General features: G+C 38.2%; 1 protein-coding gene across 5 annotated transcripts in view; it reads right to left on the reverse strand.

Annotated features, from left to right (window-relative positions):
• shc1 (SHC (Src homology 2 domain containing) transforming protein 1) overlaps positions 1-26,049 on the reverse strand; it is a 34,802-nt gene extending 8,753 nt beyond the window's left edge. Inside the window, exons 1-7 of one of the 5 annotated variants that reach the window (XM_016520641.1) lie at positions 25,821-26,049; positions 17,343-17,384; positions 8,869-9,033; positions 7,223-7,293; positions 5,370-5,433; positions 3,561-3,680; positions 698-751 (exon numbers count right to left, since the gene is read on the reverse strand). In XM_016520641.1, coding sequence (XP_016376127.1) covers positions 698-751; positions 3,561-3,680; positions 5,370-5,433; positions 7,223-7,293; positions 8,869-9,033; positions 17,343-17,354 — 486 coding nt within the window. In that variant the 5' untranslated portion in view covers positions 17,355-17,384; positions 25,821-26,049. Of the gene's footprint in view, positions 1-697; positions 752-3,560; positions 3,681-5,369; positions 5,434-7,222; positions 7,294-8,868; positions 14,711-17,342; positions 17,385-25,820 lie in introns of those variants that run through there. The other 4 variants (XM_016520643.1, XM_016520642.1, XM_016520639.1 and 1 more) reach the window with 4 other exon arrangements.

Raw genomic sequence — 26,049 nt, forward strand, 5'->3', positions numbered from 1 at the left:
TCATGTACAATTCATTTTTAATTGTTCATTTATAAATATTATTTAGTATTTAATTATTTATTTAATAAATAATTAGTATATACACATTTAAATGATTATTTTCTAATTAAATTATTCATTTTTTAATTGTTCAGTTATGAATTAAAATTTTACACAATTTTATATATTTATACATATACACATACACACACACACACACACACTCTCTCTCTCTCTCTCTCTCTCTCTCTAAAATGTATTCTAAAATTTTATATTATACATCTATTATATTATTTTTCTATTTAATAATAAATAATTTAATGAATTCAGACATTAGTCAACTAGTTGCTCAGGCAACCCACCAACTACCTGATTTTGAAAATATGTAGTTTTGCACATCACCAGACTGATGTCACTTTGTACTTCAATATGCTTTCAAGGTCCTTGCAGCGAATGCAATCATTATTTGAAGAGAGATGCTCTAACAATGACTACATTGAGCCATTTCATTTGTAAAGGTGATTCGAGGGCAAGTGTTTGCTGTGGACTCTAGCTTTCCATGGCCATCAACTTGGCTAATTACTAAACAGATTTGTGCTTCAGTTGATTAAATTAACAACTGATAAGCTTAATCGACGAAATTAACAGCGATGATCAACATCCCTAGTAAAAAGAGAAAGAAGTAGAAAGAGATATTGAGAGACAGGACGCGACTCACTGGATCTCCTCCTGATGCAAAAGAGATGGACTGCATGTGATGGTTGGCGATAATCTGTAGGGAGAGAGGGATGGAGAAGAGGACAATGTGACAAAAAAAAGACAAAAAGGTGCAGTGGGCACGAGATGAAGAATGAACAATCATGGAAGCGAGTGAAAGCAAAGGATGGACAGAGAGGGAGACAATGGGAGAAATGATGTGGTGAGACTGTGGTCTAACAGAGGAACAGAGCAGTTGCGTGCAGTAACTCTGCATGGTTTAGATTCATTAAGATACACATATCAGCAGGGCAATTACTCCAGGCCCTATTCTGGGCTCCAGTCAGCTGCCTGCTGATAAACCTCACTGCACTAATGCGAAACACACGGGCATATAACTGAAGAATTATTAGCGAGGAAAAACGTCCTGTGGTGCAGCTGTAAACAAGCCAGAGGATATCTGCTCCTGCCGACTACACCAACTTTACATAATCTAACCGCTGGATAACATAACTTATTTAGTTAAACGTCGACAAAACGATTAGCCCCCTTGAAAGACCCAATGCAGGCTACTTTAATATACTTCCACTTTTAAATACACAAATTAAAATAAAATAAACAACTAACATTAAATAAATAAAAAGATTAAAAAATAAATAAATAAAGTCTTGTGTGAGCCGATCAAAAATAGTCAGCAATGTTAGTATTATTTTTAATATCATTATATTATATTATTATGAATTATCTTTTATTTTGATTTGATTTTCATTTTATTTTTAAGTTTAACTTTTAGTAATTTTGCTATGTTCTTTTTTTAAAGATATTACTATTTATATTTAATTCATTTTTTATTTTAATTTTTAATAAAAAAATATTTTTTATTTATTTAGTGCTTCATGAGCTTCAAGAATTAGAAATGTTTCAGCTTTTCATCTAATATTTACATTTTATTTTATTTCAATTAACCATTATTTTTCAGTTTTAGTTGAGTAGTTTAGTTTAGTATATTTTTATTTATTGCCATGTCAGCATCTTAGGCTATTTTCATGGCAAAACCAATTAAAAAAATGCAAGTATAACAAATGCACTTTTGCTCAATAACAATGGTGAGGCAAGACAAAACATTGTTTTATTCTGTGACCACTTGCAATGTGATCCGACAATTGCAATAATTTTACTGCCCTAGTGAAAAATAAATATACTAAAATCAATGCATTTGAAATACATTTATTTCATGTCAAGTATACTACAAATACATTTACATATTTATGTACTTAATAAAAATACACTGCAATTGTACTTTTAGTATACTAAACTGGTGTACTTAAAGTCTGATAAATTGGAATAACTAATTTTGTGCTTAATTCACTTTAATTGTGCGGACTAGGGATATGCCGGTATCAAATTCTCATGTTGCGATTAATTGCTAATGCTTTTATCACGGTATGCGGTGTTATCACGGTATTTAAATTTAGTTTTAAAAAGTGCTGTCATAATACAGTATAACAGGTTTAATAACATTTTTCTTATAACAAAAATAACTGAACATTTACTATACTTAAGGTACACTTTGAATATCTTGCATTTAAAGGCCGATATTATTCAAAGTAGGCCTGGGCGATAAAACGGTATTGATATTTATCGACGGTACACCCTCTTCGATAACGATATACATTTTTTTTCGATATAGCGCACGATATAGGCACGTGCTATGAGTTACGCAGACCGCACACACAAACACGAACACATGCTGAATTGAGTGCTGTGCCTGCCTGTCTTTGTATTAAGCAATGCATAAATACATGATGCTGTTTTGTTCATAATTGTTTATGCAATTTACGAAATTATGTTTGATTTATATGAGTTAATTTAGACGTAATGCACGTTTTTCTTTTTAAAGACAGTTATTTCCTTTGCGTTGGCAATTTAATGCACTGCATTATTTTGCTCATTGCGACCTCCTGTGGCTTCGGGAGACAAGCCAAAAGTTTCCTTCAGACCTATTTAATCTGCATATAAAACATTAGAAATGAGATATTTGTTTAATTTTTATTTTGTGTTTGACTGTTAAAACAAAAAATATTTGTTGTTTTGTCTCAATAAATTGGGTTAATTTAAAAATACAGTGGTTAAATTTAAACGTTTTTTTCTATTGCTCTTTGTTTTAAAAAAGGTTATAAAAAATGTCAATAATTATCGATACCGAACGATATGAAACATTATATCGTTGATACATTTTTTAGCTATATCGCCCAGCCCTAATTGAAAGATCATACAATCCTCATCAATAGTGACACTCAAACACATTTTAGGCTTACTATTAAGAAATGTGCATTGTGCACAAATAGTACTCCAAATAAAGTTTTATTGTCATTTTTCTATCAATAAGTCTCAAGCGATATGTCAGTAAATATGTTAATAGATTTGGACTATATACTTAGTATGAAATAAATGTAAAATATAATAAATCATATAATTAATTAATGCAGTGTATGAATGACAAGTGTGTAGACGATCTTATCAGCTTATTTAGCGCTAACAATGTGTGATCAGAGCCAAACTAGTGTTTATACTAGTAAGTATACACACTTTTGAGGGAAATGAACCTACTTTAAAAAGCTTGCTTCTAGCTGTCTCTACACATAGCACAACTAGGATATGAGAAAGTATTTTAAACATCGTAAAAATGGCAAACTTCACTTTTAAGACGTACTGAGAAATGTTTAATTCAGAGGAAGAGATAGCATAATTCAGTCCATCCCGTCCTGCTGTGAAGAGCGTCTGCATAACGCGGGCCGCTTTCACCATTAGCTGCGGGTAACAGTGGATTTCACACAGCAAAGAAGGCACTGTGTTCATGTTTGTGTGCATGTGTGACGTCTAACCTGTTTGCAGTCGACTGCCAGCAGGTTCAGGCTGCTGGTCGACACGGTGAGGCTGATTGTCATTCCAGCAAACTGGAGATTACTCTTCCCTAAGATGGAGGAGAGACAACGAGAGGAGGGCTGCAAAGAGACAGAAACAGAAAGACTCCATTAAAGGGTTAGTAGTAGATGACTTGAGGGTGAGTAATTTATGGGCTAATTTAAATTTCTGGGTGAACTAACCCTTTAATTACACCAGACACCAGATCAAAAAAAAAGTAAAAGACTAAATATTTCATGATAAAAAGATGAAACCTAAATATTTTATGAAAAGAGATTTCAATGGGAAATAGAGAACATTTTAAATAGTCTGGTCTGTCTGAGGCTTGTTTTACCTCACATTCAGTGCCTATATCAACACGTCAGGTTTAGTCAATCAGAATTTTACACTACCATCCAAAAGTTTAGGGTCAGAGTTGTTTGTTTTTTTAAAGAAATTAATACTTCTATTCAGCAAGGGTTTATTAAACTGATCAAAACTGTAAATAAAAGTCATTTATAATGTAACGGTTTGACAGGTTTCCACAAAAATATTAAGCTGTTTTTTTTTTTAGATTTATTTTTGCCGTTTTTGCCTTTTTTTTTATGATAGGACGGTTTAGATCTGACAGGAAGCGAAGTGGGAGAGAGAGAGACGGGGGCAGGATCGGGAAAGATCCTCGAGCCGGGATTCGAACTCAGGACAACTGTAGCGCAATGCTTCTAATGTTTCTTGAGCAGTAAATCAGAATGATTTCTGAAGGATCATGTGACACTGAAGACAGGAGTAATGGCTGCTGAAAAATCAACTTTGCCATTACAGGAATAAATTACACTTTATAATATATTCAAATAGAAAACGGCTGTAAAATTTTAATAGTATTTCACACTATTAATGTTTTTACTGTATTTTTCATCAAATAAACACAGCTTTGTCGAGCATAAGAGACTACTTTCAAAAACTTGAAGAAAAAAAAAACCACTGAAATTATTCCAAACTTTTCACGAGTAGTGTAGCTGTAAATGAGGTATCTGTGCTGAGCCCATTTTTGCTGTTAACTACAAACTCATTTAAAAATGATTAAAAATACAATTTTGCAACATAGGTTTTTATGAAGCAACATGAAATACTTGAATAAACTAGTTTCACATGCAGTAACAGCAACACAAACACTTACTATTCAGTAAATCTGCCTGAATCCAGATGGTTTACACTTTGTGGTTTGGTTTTAGTTTTGTGTAAATAAAACCAAATAGAATATACTTAAAGCGGCATACTACTACCAATAAGAATTCTGAATTAAAAGCCATTATTAAAGGAAAAACTCAATATGATAAGCCAGAAATCATTTTATTTTCTGTATAGAGCCACTGTAGCAATGCTGTCAACTCAAGCCGGCTGCTGCAGTTACACTGATGCTCCGCTTATCACATCACAACAGGCGTGCTTTGTGAAACAAGCCTGTGTTGATCATAACCAAAGCAGACTTTGGCTCCTCACTCACACACAAAACCTATAAGCAAATCGAAAGAGGTATTGCACTCCACAACCTCTGAAACCAGCCATAAACCAAATACCACAGTCTGACCAGCCGAGACACAACACTTTGAGCAAGCGTGTGTGAATGTGTGTTAAATATAACACAGCAATATTTTTACTGGAAATTGGTCAGGCCTTACTAGAACACTGTGAGGTTTGTGAGCTGTACCTGTGACTAACAAAAGTGCAAATATATTGCGCGGCTGAAAGTCTGTGCCTGAGAAAGTAAGATAAGATAAAGCGTTGAATACCTTTCTCCTTCGCTGAGCTCCTTTGGCACCTGGTACTGCCTCACACACCACTGATATTGCCTCCCTGAAATACAAAACAAACGGTTATAAACGTACACACATGCTGGGTGGAGATTGCGAGGAGAACATAATCAGATTGTTAGATGAGAGTTTCCATCACACTCCTTTTCATGCGTTCCTAAATTTCATATGGCTGAGGGACTATTACATTAGACACATGCTCCAGTCATTACACTTCCTGCCATCTGACACATGCAAGCAGGCAGACACACAAACAAAAACACCAGGACTGCTACTGTTAACAAAAACTATTTTAAAGACAAAAACTATATAAAAAAAAAAACGATAAAAAATAAATGTACAAGAGTGAAAAATAGACTGCAATTATAAATATTCACTAAAATATGAACAACAAATGCTACAAAATTACAGATAATTATTTTAATCAATGGTGTGATTCATTCTAAATCTGATTGACTGAATGGTCTGATCTAAATCTGAAGCTTAACTTTAGACTATAAATGTATCTGTCATACAAAACTCCCTAATTAAACAAGAAGCAGCATTTAGACTCACAATCGCTGTGTGCTTACTGCTTTTTTTAATGTGTTGTCATAGGCAAAACAGGCTTGTTCTTTGTTGTTTCAACAAGGCTGTCACCTTTAAACACTCCACATTAATAAATATCAAAATTAATATAGATTTTTCACCTGCACATTATAATGTTGTAGGGCTGCACAATTTGGGGAATAAATCTAAAAAGCTTCACTCTGAAACATGCTGGACAATTATTTATTTAATGAAATTGCAGCCTTGTGATGACTAAATGGCAGCATATAAAATTAATGCTTTTTAGTGTTTTAATTTTTATTTACTTAGTTAAAAAAAAAAGTATAGAATTATTATATTGCTTTTTTTGGGGGGGGGGGTTATTGACCACAACATGAAAATAATTAGTTTGGGTTTTGGGTCAACCACAAATATGTAATATAAGGGCATCCCTACCTTACAAAAAATAAATAAATAAATAAAAACTATTTCTTTTTATGTGTATTTTGATTTTAAAAAAAGGTGAAAATTACATTTCAAATATAGAAAAAACTCAAAAACTAGTCAAGTTTTCCAAGCCATAATAACTCACGCACACGCTCCTAATGTTTTTTCTTGAATGCATTTCACCCTCCAGCGAAATTGAGGATTATGCATGAAAACAGTTTATCGAGCAGCTGCTACTGTCAATATTGAGAAGCAAATGTGTGTAGCATCCATTAACAAACACACACACGAACAGGGAAGAAAAGGGAGGAAACCGCGAGGGTTCCAGAGGATTCTATTATAAGACTTTATGGTTACACAGCAGGGCTGATGCCATTAGAACGCCTCCCTTCTTCCCCGTTCTCTTTCTTACATACAAAAGCACAGCATTTCAGTGTAGAATGCGTTGCATTTTGCAAATAATGTGGTTTAATATGGGAAGTATTCTGCAGTTTTATAGTCCTACAGATACCAACACTTTCATAATACTTTATAAGTGTGGACATCAACATGCATATTATTCAAAAAAGTGTGAGAAAGGAAGAAACCGAATGGCTGTGAGAATGAGAAGATGGTTGTGTTTGTTCATTATTTTAGTATTTCTCTCTTGCGTTCTCTTTCATGAATTTTTCATCAGAGGAAGGGCTTTTAACCAGACCCGTGCGAGAGAGTGTATGTTCGTGCACATGTGCATTAGGATGTGGAGAGAATGTACGATTAAATCACTCCTGCGGGACGCTGTGGATATACATACACTGGATATTTGAGCGAATATGAGAGGAAGTGCAAGCGAGAGTGAATGTGTGTGTGTGTGTTACCTGGTAACCTGAGTTCTGGTGTTGAAGTCCAGTGCTCTCATTGACTGCAGCACCTCCACACAGCCCATATACTGCAGCAAAGACAAAGAAGACAAACCTTCAGTCACAGCACTTCCTGTGCTAGCCCTCCAACCACAATTGAGAGCACAGAATATGGTTGTGTTGCACAGTTGCCTTGTGTCAAGATTATTGAGTTGGCCAGGCAGCTGTCGTGCATGTGGTTAAGTGCGTGTGTGTACGTGTTTTATGAGAACTGATGCTCTAATTACGAAGCACTAATTAAATAAAGCAGTTCTCAATGTAGTTCCTGCCCATAGAAAACGCCACACATTAAAGAAAACAATCCATTAAGTAGATAAAATGGACTTGAACTAAAATGGACTCACTGAGAGAACTGAAAAGCAACAGAACTCCAAGCTGTTAACCAACATTTATATCAACATTAGGGCTGCAACAATGTGCAGAAACTAACAAGCTATGTTTTTCGTTTTCAAATTAATGTTTCACCCAAACTCTCAAACTCCCAACAGAAATAGTATATGGGTGTTCGCACTTCTGTATAATCATTACAAGAACCAAGTTAAGCTTCTTACATTGACCAAAAAACGAAATAAAAACAAATAAATAAATAAACACTTTTCATGCACAGCTGTTTTGATAAATTATTTTTAGTAGTAGTAATAGTAGTATAAAAATGTGACAAACAATTACTATTGTAATATTGTTTTGGGCTGTGTCTGAAATGACCCTTTATACCCTTATAGACGGTTTCATCGGGTGCACGTGCTTGGCCTGAAGTTAACTTCCGGTCTGTGTTTGTTTATCGTCTGGCTAGTGGTGCTGACCACAAATGCAGTTAAAGTTAAGGTGATGAGTAGATAGAAGTTGGGCTCAGGCTGTTGTGCTGTGGGATGTGTTTCCCATACATTTATATATTTGTGGCAGTCACAATATCAAAACTGACCACAACAAATAGATTTTCCAAAAGGCTTTGACTTCGTTGAATAAGCATGAGCTCTGAACATTTCAAAATCAAAACACGGCGCAGGTGTTTGTACTCTGAAGGAAAACGACTGTCTTCAGAAAATTTACAATGTCATTTTCATTTCATCTTGCCTGTAATGCCCGATAAAGCAGCGTTTGTGAGCAAAGAAACTGGGGAAATCTCTATTTCTGCCGCTCCAAAAGCACCTCCTGCTGGCAGAGAATGAATTTGCATTTACAATAAGCCCTTCTGATTTACGCAGCAAACATATTTTGCTTGTTATCAGAAATAATCTACTCTAGAGGGACTTTGCTGTTGTTATTGATTCTTTGCAGAAGTCTACTGGAAGTTAAGTTTGGGCCACAAAAGCACACGTGCACACTGATTTAGTCCCACAATGCAACGGTGTACAAGTGATGTACGCTCAATGTCTAGCCGCTAGAGAACACTCATGCATATCTTGCCAAAAAATAGTAAAAAGGGAAAAAAGGGAAAAAAAAGGAAAAAAAAAAAAAACTGAAGAGAAACCAGTGGTGGGAAGAGGACACAAAACTGGGCTACGCTTCCCAAAAATATTGTAAGCCTAAGTTGATCATAGCTCCATTGGTTTCAATGGGTCTACGATGTACTTAAGCTTCTTATGCAGACCCATGCATCTTACCCTGACAGTGTAGGAGACCCCAGTGGTGCTGATCACATTGTCCGAGTGCAGCCAGCCTCGGGTGGGCTTGTTGACGAAGGAGCCGTGCCGTGTCCACTCATCTCCGCCGAGCTGGCCCCCTTCCACACGGGCCCTCCGTGAGGCCCCGCCCAGCCGGTTCATATCCTGTGGGGGACGAGGAGGAGGAGATGGGGCTGTTAGAGAAAGGAGAGGAAGAGGAGGAGGAGAAGAGTTGGTGGCAGAGGTCCCAGTGTCTTCCGGAGACTCTCCCAAACCTCCCTGACCACCTGGCACATTAGCCGGCCTGCTGGAGACCTTCAGGCCTGGGAGCAGAGTGGAAGACACACCCAGCCGCAGGGCTCCCATCCTGGGGAAGAAGGAGCAGAGGGTGGTGGGGCTGTTTTCAGCCTGCCGTGGAGAAGAAGGGGGGAGAATGGGAGTGAGGGGGGAGGAGGAGAGAGAAGGAGGGATACCGGGAGGGGTGAGTGGGGTGAGAGGAGCAGAAGAAGGGAGAGAGGGATTGGACGCCGTCTCATCTGTTGAGCTGAAGGAGTCGCTCCTGAAGGGCGTGTATTTGGTTTTGGGGACGAGCTCCATTGGTGTCTCAGCCATCTCAGTGTCCACTAAACGTCCTTAATTGTCTCTCAATGTTGCACTATCGCAATCAATAACTTGTCTTCCCTTGTCTTTTATAGTCCTCTTTTTCTCTGCATCTACTGATTCCTTCATCATCGCACCAGAGAGAGGACAGTGTGCTGACTGTTCAGTCCGGGAGACTATCAAAAACAGGATGTGAAAAGAGACGAAAAGACAGATGCAAAAAAAGTACTAAAGTTTTCTGCTGTTGTCATACACAGCGTGTAGGTTTTGCATTAGATCTTCAGTCTGCATAGAGCTTCTCAGGACACCATGAATTACTAAATATAGTATGATTGTCATGAAGTTATTGGTATAGTCATATATAAGTGCTCCAGACACAATCAGTCTCAGTAGATATGTGAAAGAGAGTACTATTGTGTTTTATATGCATGCGAGTGTGTTTACGTGCGTGTTCATTTCTCTTTGCATGTGCTGGGCTCCACTCTACTAGCTCTTGTCTGACAGACTCCCATAAAAAGCCTATTAGCTGCAGCTGAGACTTTAAGAGAGGAGGCTTCCGTCAGACAGACGGATCAATAGAGCGAGAGAGGAAGAGAGCGGGAAGAGATGGATGGAAAATGCTAAAAGTACTGATCCAGTGAATGTGGATCATTTAATGATGATTCAAACTGCTGCGCTCAGTGATGATTAGACTGGCGCCGAACAACATAATCCTCAACGTTTGGTTTAAAGACTAATAATTTAGTTAAAAAATGTAGACCAGGGATCTACAACAAGGGGTACGTTGACCTCTAGGAGGTCTGTTAATTTTCACTTTATCTCAAACTATCCTATTTTTGTGGTAAAAATGAAATTATGCATACAATATTAAGCTAAATGTGAAGTTAAAGTGCAGCTAAATGTTTAATTTTTCCTTCAACAATAAAACGCATTACGTAAAATAATGATTATTTTAACAGGTTTTAAACATCATGTATGTATAAATATATTAATATGATACTAAACAGATTTTACTATAGGCCAGACTTAAATTCAACACTTAATTTCATACAATATATAAAAAGGGGACCTAATGTACACTATCTAGCACCTAGATTACATGAAGTCTGAGTACATGCAGGTTTATTTGTACCGTAAGACTAAATCTGCCACCTCACGTCCTGTCACACATCTGAAAGCGCTTAGCGCTGACACATGCCCATCTTTTCCTGTTACTCCCTTTCCCTCCTCCTCCAGATGATTTTGGGACCACTGTCGCCAAGCCGAGCTCTATCCCTATCTTTCTCCTCCTCTTCCTCTCGTCTTTTCCAGATCACCTCCGGCTGCGCTGCTTTCGCGCCCTCGGCGCTCGTTCCTTTGAGTTTATCCTCCTCTCTATCCTTCCTCTCTTGGAATCCCTCCCTCAGCCTCCACACCGTGTATCCCACAGTGTTCCTCCTCTCCTCCTCCAGCTTCTGCCTCTCCAGCTCTCTCTCCCTCTCCAACACGCTCGCTCTCTTCTTCCAGATAATCTCTCGCTCCCCCGCGCCCCCTCCCACGTCTTCTTTCCCGTTCTCCAGGCTGTCCAGCTACTCCTATTTTCCTAAAAAAAAACACACCTGAGCCTCTTTGCGATCTTCAAATTAGCGCAATAATTCACTGAATCATACAACTCAGGGAAAAACAAACTAATTTTCAGTTATACACAAAGATAAATAGCCCTGATAAACAACAGTTTGTAGAAATATGATTTAGAAAAGGACAGAACTAGACTCAGAAAGCCCTGAAACAGTTAAGTCAAAGATAAATATGGCTGTATAGAAGATAACATGGGTTCGAGCACCATTTGAAGTAACCACTGATTGTTTGGTGTGATCTGTGAAGTTAAAGTGTGACAATCCAGCCGCAAGGAAACTATGATGTTCCTAAAACAAGCACGTTCGAGCACTGTCAGGGTGACAGTAATGAGACCCGATTGGACAAATCTGAAGTACCGCCTCCAGAGATCTGCTCATTAGATGCTAACTGGAAAATCAATCAGTTGCTCATTAGCCTAAATGACACCTTAAAATCAGGCAAACAGTCTTGGGTTGAGCAGTTCTTTATAGATCTGTTTCCTGAGTGAAAACCTACCCTCTAAACGTCACTTAGCAAAGTCAAACACCGAATTTAACCGCACCAATGCTCATCCCTGGTGTAAAGCACTTTAAAACCTCTGATAGAGAGGCAACAGTCTTGTAACCTCTAACAGTTCTGAGCTAACAGACCAGGGTAACTCTAAACCTCACAAATGTTTAGCATTTATAGACCATTAACAGTTTCTACTGGTGTTGTGAATGCCAGTTTATAGCCAAGTCCAGCCGACTTGAACTAAATCCAGTCTTGTTCTATGTACAATGGTTTTCACTGCATATATTTAACATTAGCAACCACAAAAACACCTTGAGCTTCTATTGTTGTGGCTTACTTTGACCAGTCAGGTGTTTCTGATCGTTTTTGTACTCTTTAGCACCACAAAGAAGCCTCAGGGCTGCAAAAAGACAGTGTCTTGCCTCAGATGTGCATGAACAAATGCGAGACATCCCAAGTTGTTCCAACAGATGTGACTGGCAGTCAACGAGGCGGCCCTATTATCTCGGCTGGAGTGCGGCAAGACCCGAGGGATTTATGTGCACTCCACTGCATCTACAAAGCACCACGTTAGCGGTGCCATTGGGCCATTCTTACGGAGAGATTCCTCACAGAGGACCTGTAAAGAGAACCACTCAGACCTGGTTGACAAAGCTCAATAAGTTACGAGACAAAGTTCGTAAACTGTATCATGACGACATGGCACAGAACCAGTAGTTTAGTGCTACAGAGCTCACTGTATTCAGTATAGTCTGAATAGCTTTGCTCTTTTTTTTTTTACAGTGCACTTAGACAGCAGTGTCCCAGACTTGGCTGTATTACCAAATCACTCATCGTGTCATGGACTTTATTGACGTCAACACAACATGGCACAGAAATAGCACAGTGTTTAGGAGAACCTGTACAGAGAAGTAGAAATCCGACTATTAAAAAAAAACATTTAAATAATAACATAAGAGTTTAACACACTAGGGTAACCTAGCCTGGGTGTAGCACCTGTCAGTTAGGAATATGGCAAAATCCCTGTTTTGATATGATGGGTTGTTTCAGAAACCAGTAAACATGAGTGAATGAGTTGCCAACCCAACAGTGGCTGCACTGTATCTAAAGGTCAAGAGGTTCCTGTTGGTCTGAAGTGAAACCAAAGGCAAGTAAGCCAACCACACAGAGAGACTATTTTCAAGCATAGGTGTAGTTAACAGGCTAGACTCGAAACGGCTAATCTCATTGTCCTAAAGGTAAATCGGATGTTGAATTAGTGCAGTTGAGCTCCAGCACAGATGGAAAAACCTGAGTTTAACTACACCATTTCAATATAAAACATCATGAATCAATGATTTTGATGGTCAGTGAAAAAATAAGTCCAATGTTGACAACTCTGATTTAGAGATTGACCGAATGAACTAAATATTCAGAGCAAGCACCTTGAACCCTCGTAAAGTCTGAAGGCACGACTCTTTCCTAATACTGGCGAGATTGAATGTAGAGCCTGGTTTTGGGATGCTGCAACACATTAAAGTTGTGAAAGACAAAGCATGAGACCTTAATATACCAATGAAACGGTTGCCATGGTAACAGACTGAGGAAAAAAACGTGCGAGACAGTGTCATGACACAACCCAAACAAAATCCGACAAGTTTCGCCAACACAAAACCTGTCGGCTCGCTCCCCGTCCAATCACGAGAGCTCAGAGCCAGCGTGAATCAATGTTCTGCAGCGAGCACTGGCACACGATGGGAAAGTTCAACCTCTGCCGCCACAAACACCACAGCGGTGATCAGTGTTGACATCCAAACTCAAAAAGAACCAGATGCACATCTGGACACATGCACAGAGCGCAGTCATGGCACCAGTCCAAATGAAAATCAAATATTGCTTGAGTACACACACAAACACACACTTAAGACAGACTCATGCACACTTCCACCTAAAGGCAGCAGAACTAGCAAAAGCTAAACAGTAGTCCTGATATCTATGAAATATCTACCGATATCTATGAAAGCACCTGTTTATACACTACAAAGAAAGACATCTAAAAGTTTTGCATAAAAAAAACCTGATTTCTGTCTGTATAACTCTTAAGTAACACCAAAAACAATGTTTCTTTAACAGACATCACTATGTACATTAAAAATACAAGAGTTTACAAAAAGTCAAAGTAAAAGAATTTAAAGAGCTTTAAAGAGCTTTTTTTGTCCTCACGGTGTAGTTGCTGCAGAAAGTAAGAGCGATATTTCATACACTAAGTCCTTGGATTAAAAAGAGAACGAGAGAGCCACATTTTAGGTAAAAACAAATGACCTCCATGTTCAAATCATAATCACGTTAATATTTAAACAGTGCCAGACAATCCTCCTCCTTCTCCTCTTTCTCCCTCTCTTGCTTTCTGGCTCAGTCCCCTCCCTGAAAGACAAAAACACGCTCTTTTCTTTTATCCTTTTCTTCTGTTCTCTTCAAAATCACAAAGTCACGCCGGCTCCCTCGTTCAGCGTCAGTCTCGTCCAGCCTCACTTCTTTGGAACGGCGTGATGAACGGCATAGCGGTCTTCTTTTGTCCTCTCCTTCCCCCACAGTCTTTCATCCTCTCCTCTCTCCACCTCCGTCTGTGTGTGAGGAGCGATGTAGCCGACTGTCCTCTATTCTCCTCTCCTCCCTGTCTGGTCTACCGTGCTCTCTCGCTCTCTCTCTCTCACTGATGCTAGCGCTGATTCCCCCTGCACTCCTGCCCCCTCCTTCCCTTCCTCTCGTTCTCTCTCTCCTTGCAGAGTCAGTCATTTATGCATTTATGAGAGTGTGCATGCATGCACAAGCAGCCGAGCACCTCTCACTCTAATGCACACAATTATGATGGGGGCCAAGGGGAGAGAGAGTGTAAGCGCATCAATGGATGGAGGGGAAAAATCGGATGAGAAGCATGTCAATGTCTGCCCTCAATGCTCCTCCCATGGTAACTTAAGAGCAAGCAAGTTGGAGGCTAGTCATTTCTGTCTACTTCCTCTTGAAATTCCATAATCCTCCACATAATTCCCACTTTTATCATATTTATGACACTTTAAAGATACAGATCACCTTGAAATGAAAATTCAGTCATTAATTTACTCACCTCGTGTCGTTTTAAACCTGTATGACTTACTGTCTTTCTTTTTATCCATATAATGAAAGTCAATGGGGTCCAAAACAAAACTAAATTGGACCCCATTGACTTTCATTGTATAAAAAAAACTCATTCAGTTGGAATGACATGAGGCTGAATAAATGACAGAAATGTAATTTTTGTCTGAACCATCCTCAACCTCATCAACGAGCCAATGTCGAGCAAAAGCAAAATGCAGGTCATTTGACGCATCCTCAAGGTTATCTTGCCATATGCGCTTACAAATCTAGACCGACCATGCAATAAGCGTCTAATTGATGTGTTGGAATAACTAGAGGGTTGATTTGTGAGTCATTCAGTCGAGTGACCTGAATTCAGCGTTACGAGGAAGAGTCAGCTGAACTACAAATCCCAGAGTGCACTCTGTCTGTGCTCTTGCTTTCTAAGGACACGGGGGACTGCAAATGCTGCAAAGGTGCATCAGTTCTTTTTTTTGCTCTGCTTCTTCCCGGTCACTTCTCTGTGCTGAAATGTCCATCAGAAACGTCTGGAGGGAGGGAATACTCGAGCTTAAACACAGTTGCATCATGGTCCTTAGCTCCAGGGCATGGGCATGTCTGGCGAGCACACACACTCAGAGCAGACAGGCGGAGGGGGAGGGAGAGAGAGAGAGAGAGGTAGAGAATATGCAAAACACATATAGGAAAGAAATACAGCTCGACAATCACAAGAAATGAATTAATGCAGACAAACATTTACAACAGGGTAAACAAACACATGATCAATGCAAAAAGACAACTGATTCAATTACACACTTTTAAATTTGAAGAAATCAGACAAACACACACAGCAGAGCTCAATAATAAAGATGGTGAAAGTGTTTTGGTCCAATTGTGAGAATTGTCACCCGCTCTCTCAAACAAATATATCTTACATTTATTGGTGATGTGCATAACTTTAGCATTAGAAATTGTTCTTGCAAATTGTTCTGATGTAAATATGTCACCACGATAATGATATTTAGATCCCTGGCATAGATGAGGCTTTGCCAAAATGCAAGAATTATTGTATAGTGCACAATATATCAGCACCCGATCGGTAATAAGCCAGTATATTTATTTATAGGTATCAGCCAATACTGGAAAAATGTAAAGATAATTTAGATTACTTTTGCTGGCATCGAATAAGTTCATCTTTAAAACACATGTTATTTAAGAACACTGTAAAAAATTAATCGTTAACAGATTTCAGAACAAATATCTATTTTTCAAACTGTACATTATAATGTTGTGATGCTTAAACCAACTGATTTTAGATTTTAGTGTTTTATTTTTAGTTTTAAACAACATCCTACAGAATTTTATATCAGCCATTTATCAGTTATCGGTCATAACATGAAAATATGATTTATCAGTACTGTCCAGAATTTGTGCATCCCTGATGAAAGCGTGATAACATGACACAAATGGTTAAAAATTATAAAAAAATAATGTATATATGCCATTATTCTCCAGCAATAATATATATTTTACAATTATTTTTGTTTTTTCCTGACACACACAAAAAAAACTTTCAGAACTTTTTGCTCAGAAAAAGCCCTTATTGTTGAGCCCTGAGGGGGCTGCAAATTTTTAATTAAAGAGCAAAACAAGAACCACAATAAACGCAATATCAAGATTCTCAATTCATAAGACAAGCTTCCAAGAATAAGTACAAACAAAAATGAAAAGATGTATGCCATGATGAACCCAAGAACCCCCGGAGGAACCCACAGCAGGTAAGAAAAGACATCAAATCCCAGACTCCCTGCTTTAATTTACAATTCTGGTGCCATGACCCAAGATCTCCAACACATTGAGATGAAATAAAAAAGTAAATCCACACCTCAGAAAGAAGTAGTAAGAAAAGAATAGGGGAATACACATGAGTCAAAGTGAAGGTCCAGAGACACCCATCCCATCACCTGGTGCATGTTGGAAGTGTAACCCTAGGCATAGAGGCTGATGATTCTCATTAATGACAACATGAAGGCGTTTCACCTAGAGACCCACACACTCTTGAGCATCTCAGAACGGAAGGACAGGATGTGTGCTAACACAGAGAGATACAGAGCATTATGGTAAATCTAATGACCTACATTTTCAACTCCCTAAAGAAACATAACGTTGTGTATAAAGCACATTGCGCGTGCATGTGCAGAATGCAGTAAAAGATATTCATAGACGGCACTAGATGTTCTCTTCTTACCCGGCTCACTGTACTAAAACTTTTGTTGCCATGTAACTGCAAGGACCAGACTCACATCAATTAAAAATAAGCACAGAGGACAAAATCAAAGCCTATTTCAGTAATAAACTACATAATACACAGTGAAAGAGCAGCATATTATGCGTGAGGCTTGTAATACAACTAGTTAATCGAGGCACGCCCAACAAATTAATGTAATTTAACCTAAATCTTCCATGACAAGGAATTCATACCAATTATAAAGGGTGTAATTCCTGTCAGTTGGGTCTCCGTCTGAGTAATAGCATAAAGCGTGTTTATAAGTTAGCCTACTGGCTTCCACACTAACTGGACAAAATGTATCAGGTCATGTTTTCCGGTAATGTATGACCAGCCTCCATGCCTCAGGATACGTATGTGCAGGTGTGTTTGGGGAAACGCTTACCACATACTCCATTGGAAAACGCTCTTTTGTGTGTCAGTTTTCCTAGAAAGTGCATGTAAACGTATATTAGCACACACACACAAAAAAAAGGGGGGAAAAAAACATGACACATCAGCAAAGCCACCAATTACAGCAAGCCTTTGATTAGCCTGAGGGCCAAAATCATCCAAAAGAAAACAAAGGGAGGGTTTTATTGGCATAAAAAACATTTTTTTGGTATGCATTTATTCATGTATGATTCAATGGAGGATTATGACAAAGACTTTGTAAATTAGTCAGCTTTCCTCATAGCACCTGGGGAAAAAAACCATCACAACTCCATCTGGCTCCTACTGATAGTTTGATTGTGCATGCATGCATGTGCGTTCAAGATTAAAATACCCCCCCGAAAAAGAGAGAGGCAGACATTCTTTAATGTGCCTTTATGTCTGTGGTCGTGCTCAGACAAACCATGGAATGAAAGGAATGACCAGTCAGGACAGGTAATGGGTACGTACGCTGTAGCTCGCTTATGTCTCAGATTGAATGGGTGACAGCACGCACATGTTCCAGCCTGCTAGGAGTTGATCAGAGCAGGTAACATTCTTGAAACAGCCACCCAGAATAGAATTGTTCCTGTGGTCAGTAACCAACAGCAACTCCTCTGGAACATTTTGTGTTACTTTGGTAACAATGTGTTCTTTGCTTATCACTGATACTACTCTGCAGTGTGCACTGATATCAAAAAGCATTGTGGGTGCACTTCGAACCCACATTCACACTTTAGCAGATGTGAAGATGTGGGTAGAGGATGAAAGGTACACAGACTTGTATAACTATTATAACTTAAGCATTTTAATTAGTGTACAAAAAAACTGATGCAAAAAAGTATTAGACTGGCACTTTAATTTCAATGTATTATATCTGCATATACAGTAATTAGTACAGGATTAGTAGCACAGAGGCTTCTGGTTACTGGCTGTTTAGCAGCTTATTTTAGGAAAGAACCACCCACTCAGACTGACAAAAAATAAATCGGCTGATCACAGTTTCCTTTTTTTACAGAAAGTTTACACCGTGTCCTAACCAGGTGCGATGTGACAGAATTCCAGTAACACAGTGTTATTATCATTATCTAACAAAAACTATAACAAAAACTGAGTAAAAGCATTATATATATAAATATATAATTGGAAAATCTGAAAGTAAACTAAAATATATTTTCTTTATTTCAAAACTAAGTAGGAAAATGGCTATAAATTAATTTTAATTTCATGAATATATAAGTAAAAGGTTTCAAATTTCATAAAGTGCTTTCATTAAAGCTTTAGTTCAGAGGATTTCTTGGCTAAAATGAATTTAAAAATCAGTTATTGACAACAGTAATCCACAAGAGTAAGCTCATAATAATGACTCATTATTTGGCCTGTTGGGTTGGAATTTGTCGAAAATGACAATTTGTTTTTTGCAACATTATTGAATTTACTGTAAAGCTGTTCTCAATGAGTCACAAAAAACAGTGGAAGACAATTACCTTCTCAAAAGAAATTATTTAGAGACATCATTTTTATATTTTGTCGTCTTTTTGGAAGAGGACATTTTTGATGTCACTAAGTGAATTTCGCTCTGAAAAATTATGACTTGTTACCACATAATATCATATTCATCTGCAGTGAAAAGCTGAACCGAAACAAAACTCGTACCCCATTTTGTTACTTGTACCAGTGTGTGCATACTAGAAATGTAATGGTATTAAAATTTATTATCATGATTATAGTGACCAAAATTATCACCGGTATTGTTAAAATGTGCTGGAAATGTTCAAAAAGTACAGACACAAAGGGCTGTGGCGGTCGCCATGACAACCACACCACCGAGCTGTTCAAATCGCGATAATCTAATATGGTTTTAATGATACTTCAAATATGAAACGGTAATACTACTAACCGTGGGGAATTTTGTCATGATTTATCGTCAAACCGGTAATCGTTACATCCCTAGAATCTGCACTGCATACAATGACAATAAAGATTCAATTATTAAAACAATGTCCTTCCATGAATAACTTGCTGTTTTACACCTAAATCGCCAAAGAGCAAAATATATTGTACTGCTGCTTTAAACATAAAAAAGACACTAGATAACTCTAGCAATAACGATAGACACCCTTGAAAAATTACATCAGTTAATCAGCTGGAAAACAGAAAAATCTAAACTGTCATAGAGTGAAAACTCAATGAAACTAAATGTTTTGAAAGGACAAACTAAAAATAAAACAAATTCTAAATTTTATAATAACCTTGCAGTGACACACGGCCCATACATGCCCCTGAAAACACATATGTTAGTCAGAAATTATTAAGTGAAGGCCTGAAGACGCAAGTAACATATCTTTGTCAATCTGACACACAGCCGTTTACATACAGACAGAACCTGTCCTTTCACCCAGGTGTGACCTCTGCAGGACCACAAGGACTCTGGGAATCTCGTACAAATCATGATAAAATGAAACTTAAAAACCAGCAGGTTTCTAAGTGAAGCAGGAAAACAACATGAAAGGCCCCAGAGAACTTTTACATGTGGTTTCATATTGGTCTTACGATATCTTTGATTCTCTCAGACATGTACACTGTATAAAAAAGTCTACCTTTCACACACACGGGTGTTCTACGCACTGCAAATACAGCAACCGTGACATGAAATATTAAAATGCTGCTCTAGCAACATACCAGAACTATTAACGAAACCAGAAAACAAGCAATAGTCCCGATTGTCACTGACACGATTGCCGAGATTAATAGTGCACATTTATCAACTTAAATCCACACTACGTGACATCAAGATTCAAGCCATGATGGCATGAATTGTGGGAATCTGTCGTTGGCTTTTCTGAGTGGACATTAGATTAGCATTCACTCAGGCTTCTAGACTACAAAACTGTGAGCTTTCTATTTTAGGTTTCTCCCTCCTTCTCTGTTTTCCAAGTACTACCACAGTCCATCCAGCTAAAATACACAGCGTTGCCCGCTTCCTCGAACACCAATTTCCACTTTCTCTTCCTGTCTTGCAGCAGAAAATAGATCTCAAAGTCAAAAGAAATAACTCACTTTTTAGATTTAATCTACTAAATCTATTAGTTGACCTCTACTATACACTAGTCTGTGCATAAACTTGTGGTCAGTACGATTGTTTCTTATGCTCTCCAAGGTCGCATTTATTTGATCAAAACTACAGTAAAACAATCATATTTTTAATTATTATTACATTATTATTAAATTTTTTCCTGTGATGGCAAAGCTGGATTTTCAGCAGCCATTACTCCAGTTAGTGCGGGGCGGTATGACCAAAAATTTATATCACGGTATTTTTCAAAATTATACCGGTTTCACGGTACATGACTATTTTTTTTCATGCATGACCGGGTACTACAAAAAAAGTGCATGTGATATTAACAGACGAACTACGCTCATATTTATAATTCCAAACAATCAGTAAGCGACAGGTGCTAGGAAACGCTGTTTTGTACTCATTTATTGACGAGTCGGCTGCGGTGCGGCCAACTGAATGCGCTGCTTCTCTGCCGCTCACTGCACAGAACAGACGCCGAGAGAGGTGACACTTCTCCGGGAAAGTCAGACCTCGCGTTCGCGGGACAGCACTGGCGAAATCTTCCAACTGAACCATAGCTAAGGTTTATCCAAAAAAGTCGCTAGGTTTGTCAGTATGAATATTCTATGGAAAAAAGCCGCTAAAAGGGTCTGAAAGTTGCTAAATCTAGCGCTGAAGTCGCACTTGTGTGTGTGAGACGCGGGAGCTGATGGCAGGGGGCCGTGGATATTTGTGGCGGTCAATGTGGATATTGTGGATGAGTTCTTCTGTCATCACGTTCTATTAGCGCTTCAGTTTCGGAACTTTCACGCTTAGTAACACATACAGCTGTGCCCTCACCACAGTGCAACAGTGAAAAGGGACCCCTTTCAAACAGTGTAGCGTTCAGAACGTTGTTTTAACTATTGCGGTATTTTAAAAATTCATATCATAACAAAAATAAACACCGGTATTCAGTATGTCTTCAGTGTCACACGATCCTTCAGAAATCATTGAAATGATTTGGTGCTTATTTAAGAAACATTTCTTATTATTATTAATGTTGAAAACAGTTGTGCTGCTTAATATTTTGTCTGAAACTGTGATACATTTTGTTTTCAGGATTCTTTGACAAATAGGAAGTTCAAAAGAACAGTATTTATTTGAAATATAAATATTTTGTAACATTATAAATGACACTTTTGGTCAATTTAATGTCTTTGCTCAATAAATATGTTAATTTCTAGACCTTTTATTTCTGTCCGTACAAAAGACTCAGTTTTTCCTGCAACTCTTCAGCTTTCAGTAAAAATCTGTAAATGCTGAGCAACCAATGTGTTTATATACAGTCAAGAAAAACTTAAAAGAATAAGTACCAAAGTATATTTTAATAATATATGACATTAAACCTACAAGCAGAAATAATGTGGCACTACAATAGAACTAATGTGGGATTGCCCTTAGACAAACCACATGCTAAAACGAGCAACAAAATACAGACTGATTTCACAAAGTAGGTCAAAGTCTCCAGTATTTTAACTCACAATCATCCCTGGATCCTTGTCAAAATCTCAACTAGGGAAAACATTTGCGAGCTCGCATTTCAAAATGCCTAGGCGTCAGGGACACAAGTGCAGGATTTGAGAAACAGCTTGCGTGTCTCTCGCAGTGGGTATGCCATGTGTGGGTTTACTCAGAGCGAGACCATTTGGACAAAAGGCCGTAGCATCCTAGGAGGTAAAAAGTTCACAGGAACCACAAACAGCTCACCAGGACGGAGCAGGATGTGTGTGATCTTAGAGAAGGTCCCACCGCTGGAAGAGGTCAGAGGTCATGTAACACTCCTCACACACTAAAACTTTAGGACTGACTTTTAAAGTGACAGTTCACGTAAAAATGAACAGTCAACATTTACTCATCCTCATGTCATTCTGAGCCGATATTATTTTCTTTCTTTCATAAAATATTTGACAGCTGTGTCAGAGGGGAAGATTAACAGTGAGTCTGTTCATCTCATGAAGCAACTGTGGGCTTCAGAAGACTCATAATGCAGCATTTTATGAACATTTTAGGGCTTGAGAGTATAAATCACCATCCAAAATACAGGGCTGGAATGATATAGGGGTGTGTAAATGGTGACAAATTTGTAATTTTTGGGTGAAATACTCTTTAAAGGCAAGGGATTTAGAGGTCTACACAGTTGATCTTCACTTTCTGAAGCGACATTTTACAGTTTGAGAAATTTTGCGTGTGTGTGTGTGCTTGTGTCTGTTGAAGGAAACACAGAACATGGTCAGAATTGAACAGGAAATGCCCCCTCCCTATGGGTACAAGACAACCAATCAAGTGGTGAGAAAGAGAGGAAGAGAGAAACAAAAGACAATGCATGCTGCACGAGGTCTGTGTATAATAAAAGCATGACATTTCAACTACACACCACATGTAGAGCTTTATTCTATTATCGTTTTATATCGTCCATGTGGCTTCACTATCTGACCACGCTCTTCTACATGCAGCTGAACTACTTGCTTTGTTGCAAACCTAACCAACATCCTGTTGACTCAAGAGTTGACCACCTACATGTCACTGCAGCTAGTTGTTCTAGTACTGGGCAAAGTTCTCACCCAACATCTGCACAAAGGTATCTTCCTAAAGAAACCTTCAGGATGACAACACTGGAGCCTCATGACAGGAGACAGCGGGCAGGCTGGGACGAAGCTGCTGCCTTCAGTGGTGAATACTGCTTCAGATATGCCACAGCTGAATCTGAAACCAATGGAAAAACCCATTTGACGTCCTGCCCAGGGTAAAGGACTAGATCTGGAAACATGTTTAAGCAGTCAACTTGACCAGACAAACTATATTTCTCTGTTGCCTAGCAAAATTATGCGTCATCTGGGCTATCAAAAATACAAACTTCTCAGTGGGACATTCTGATACAGGAGCACAGGGACTCGATATCCTGTCGAGTGCTCCTCAGAGACTAGATGGGAAGTTTGGGACAGTAGCTCAAAGTGGCATGTTTCTAAACTTGATATAAATTAGAGGAAGCCAGACAGTGGAAAACATCAATAACATCACAAAAACCAAACACGCATCGGGCCTTGATTATGAAATACATGCAGAATGAATTGTTCATAAATCCATTCTAACATAAATCCGTCCTGATTGCAATTCACTGGGCAAACATCATTCAATATGTAATTATTTATCACAAAAGCAAAATCGTTTGAAATACTTCCAACTGAAGTTCACAAAATGGAAGAACGTTTTGACAGGTTCAGAAGCCTGTCTGACGCCTCAGACAGATCGATACACCTCAGAAACAAAAATGTCTGTTCTGAGCACTCGATTTTTCATCTGAGATTGAGCAGGTGTGTGTCACTGTGATATCAGGCTGTCTCAAAGAGTCGATTTAGCAGTAATAATTTCCACTGTCAGCCTGTTCGCCCTGCTTCTAATCAGGTGAAATTGTGAGCTATCTAGAGCTTCCTTCACCAGTTAGTGTCATCTGCAGGGAACTTGATAACATATCTACTTAGAAGAAAAGAGAAAGAGAGAGAGTTACAAAAAAGCAAGCCTGTCAGTTCGTCATAAATCCTGTTTGGCTTTGTCGTGGCGCTACTGTCAATCATTCTTCTACAAATATAATGATCTAAGAAGGGGGAAAACACAATCAACTAGTTCTGATTTTGAAGTAATTGACCTTCTAACTCATAAATTACAAGTTAATGAATGATTAAAATTTTCACTATCCCACAGGTTCTATCATTGAAGCCCAAATTAGACCATAAAAAGTCAAATCAAGGCTCAAAGAGCTCTTCCCAATATAAGCACATGGACATGACACAAAATATGATGGAAAGAGACCAGTTGGCTTGGATATACTCATGTAATATGAAATATGAGGCCGTCAAGAATGGCTCATCTTAAACAATTCCATCAGCAACAAAACTACTGACTCAGTTTCCTGAGACTGACATCACAGGCATTGTTTCATAAATGACTGTACAAACTAGAGACCGTGTACAGTTTTGGGGTCTAATGTCACAGCCAGACATCTGAATCTGATAGGAACACATAGCCTCGTCCCTCGTGTTGGACTGAGTTGCTCCAAATGTCTGTTGACAGCTGCTCATGCAGCAGATAAGAGCTCATGCTGGTGTAGGATTCGCAGCTGGCGAGATCAGTCTATGATAAATTGCCCTAATGTTGAGGACAACTGATTTTCACAACAAGAAGAGTTTATTTACATTTGCATTGCTGTAACAATATAACAGAATAGAGATAGTCTGATAATCGGTTTGATAAATATTTCTACAAATACTCACACTTAAATGGTTAATCGGTTCTTTAACTGTTACTTTTGGAATCAGCTTAATTTTACACAATAATGAGCACAATTTTTTGTGTTTTTAAGATTAATATCAGATCTACCGATAATGAAACCATTAGCGGAGTCTCTAACAGTGAATTAGACAGTTAGCCAGGCTAAAAGTCTTAAAAAGTTAGTAACACTTTTTATTACACATATTACTATTTATTCACTTTTTTAACGCCATGCCAGCATCAAGGCTATTTTCATTGCGATCTCAGAATAACACAAGTTATACAATTAACAAAAAGTTATATAAAAAACGTTTCAAATCTACACTAGACAAATTCTCAAATTAATTCAGGTGATACATTTTTAAATAAATCAGTTAAACTCAACACTTCACATAAATGTAAGGTGTTAAAATAATAATAATAATTTATAATTATTTACTTATAAATAATAAATTTAGAAAATAATTCAATTGTAATTACTATTATCAATAATAAATATTTTTATCACTATTATTATTGAAATATGTATAATGTGTGTCATGTTTTCATAGTTGTAATCAACTGATTATTGATATTGTGTCGAAAAGCAGTATTAACAATATAGCTAATTTGGTCCTACATATCAGTTATTTGACACGTTTAAGTCATCAAAAAAAACATAATATTGGTCGATTTCTATACCATAATACGCATAAATTACATATTACTTGCTCGCACTTTGTTTCATGTAAAGATAAACCTTACACTGTCTTGAAAAATTACAACGAATCTCGATTCTTGAAAAGCTCTCTTGTGCTCTTACAGTATGCACGATGGGTAACGAGACAAAATTTTGCTCAATGCCAAAAAAAATCGTTAGTAGCCTACAGGCCATAGAACGGGCGATGTTTAAAACAGAAAGGCTGCTAAAACAAAAGAAAATCGTCAAGTCTGACTCAAACCCTGAAAGGCTGTAATAAGTTGAAACTGCTAGATTTCACCAAACATAGGCTACGCATCCGAGCACGTTCCAGTGCGGAGCAGTATGGATTCCTGTCCCGGATCGTACAGTCATGACTGTGGTCAACTTTTGCCTGAACTTACCCGCTCGCTTCCTCTCCTCTCGGCCCCTCGATTCCGGTCCTGCTCTTCTCAACACTGTTCAGATCAACTGCTGAAAATATCACATTGGAGGAACAAAAGACGGTCCAGACACCAAATAAAGCACTGGTATCGCCAGGCTCATTTACACGTCGAGTACGAGTAATGGCATGAAACTTTCGGCTCTGTCTTCCTTTCCTCCCCCAGTCTACCCCCCCTCTTCCACGGTCCA

This window comes from Sinocyclocheilus rhinocerous, unplaced genomic scaffold (genome assembly GCF_001515625.1).
Source record: "Sinocyclocheilus rhinocerous isolate Xijiao unplaced genomic scaffold, SAMN03320098_v1.1 scaffold2194, whole genome shotgun sequence".
Taxonomy (NCBI): domain Eukaryota; kingdom Metazoa; phylum Chordata; class Actinopteri; order Cypriniformes; family Cyprinidae; genus Sinocyclocheilus; species Sinocyclocheilus rhinocerous.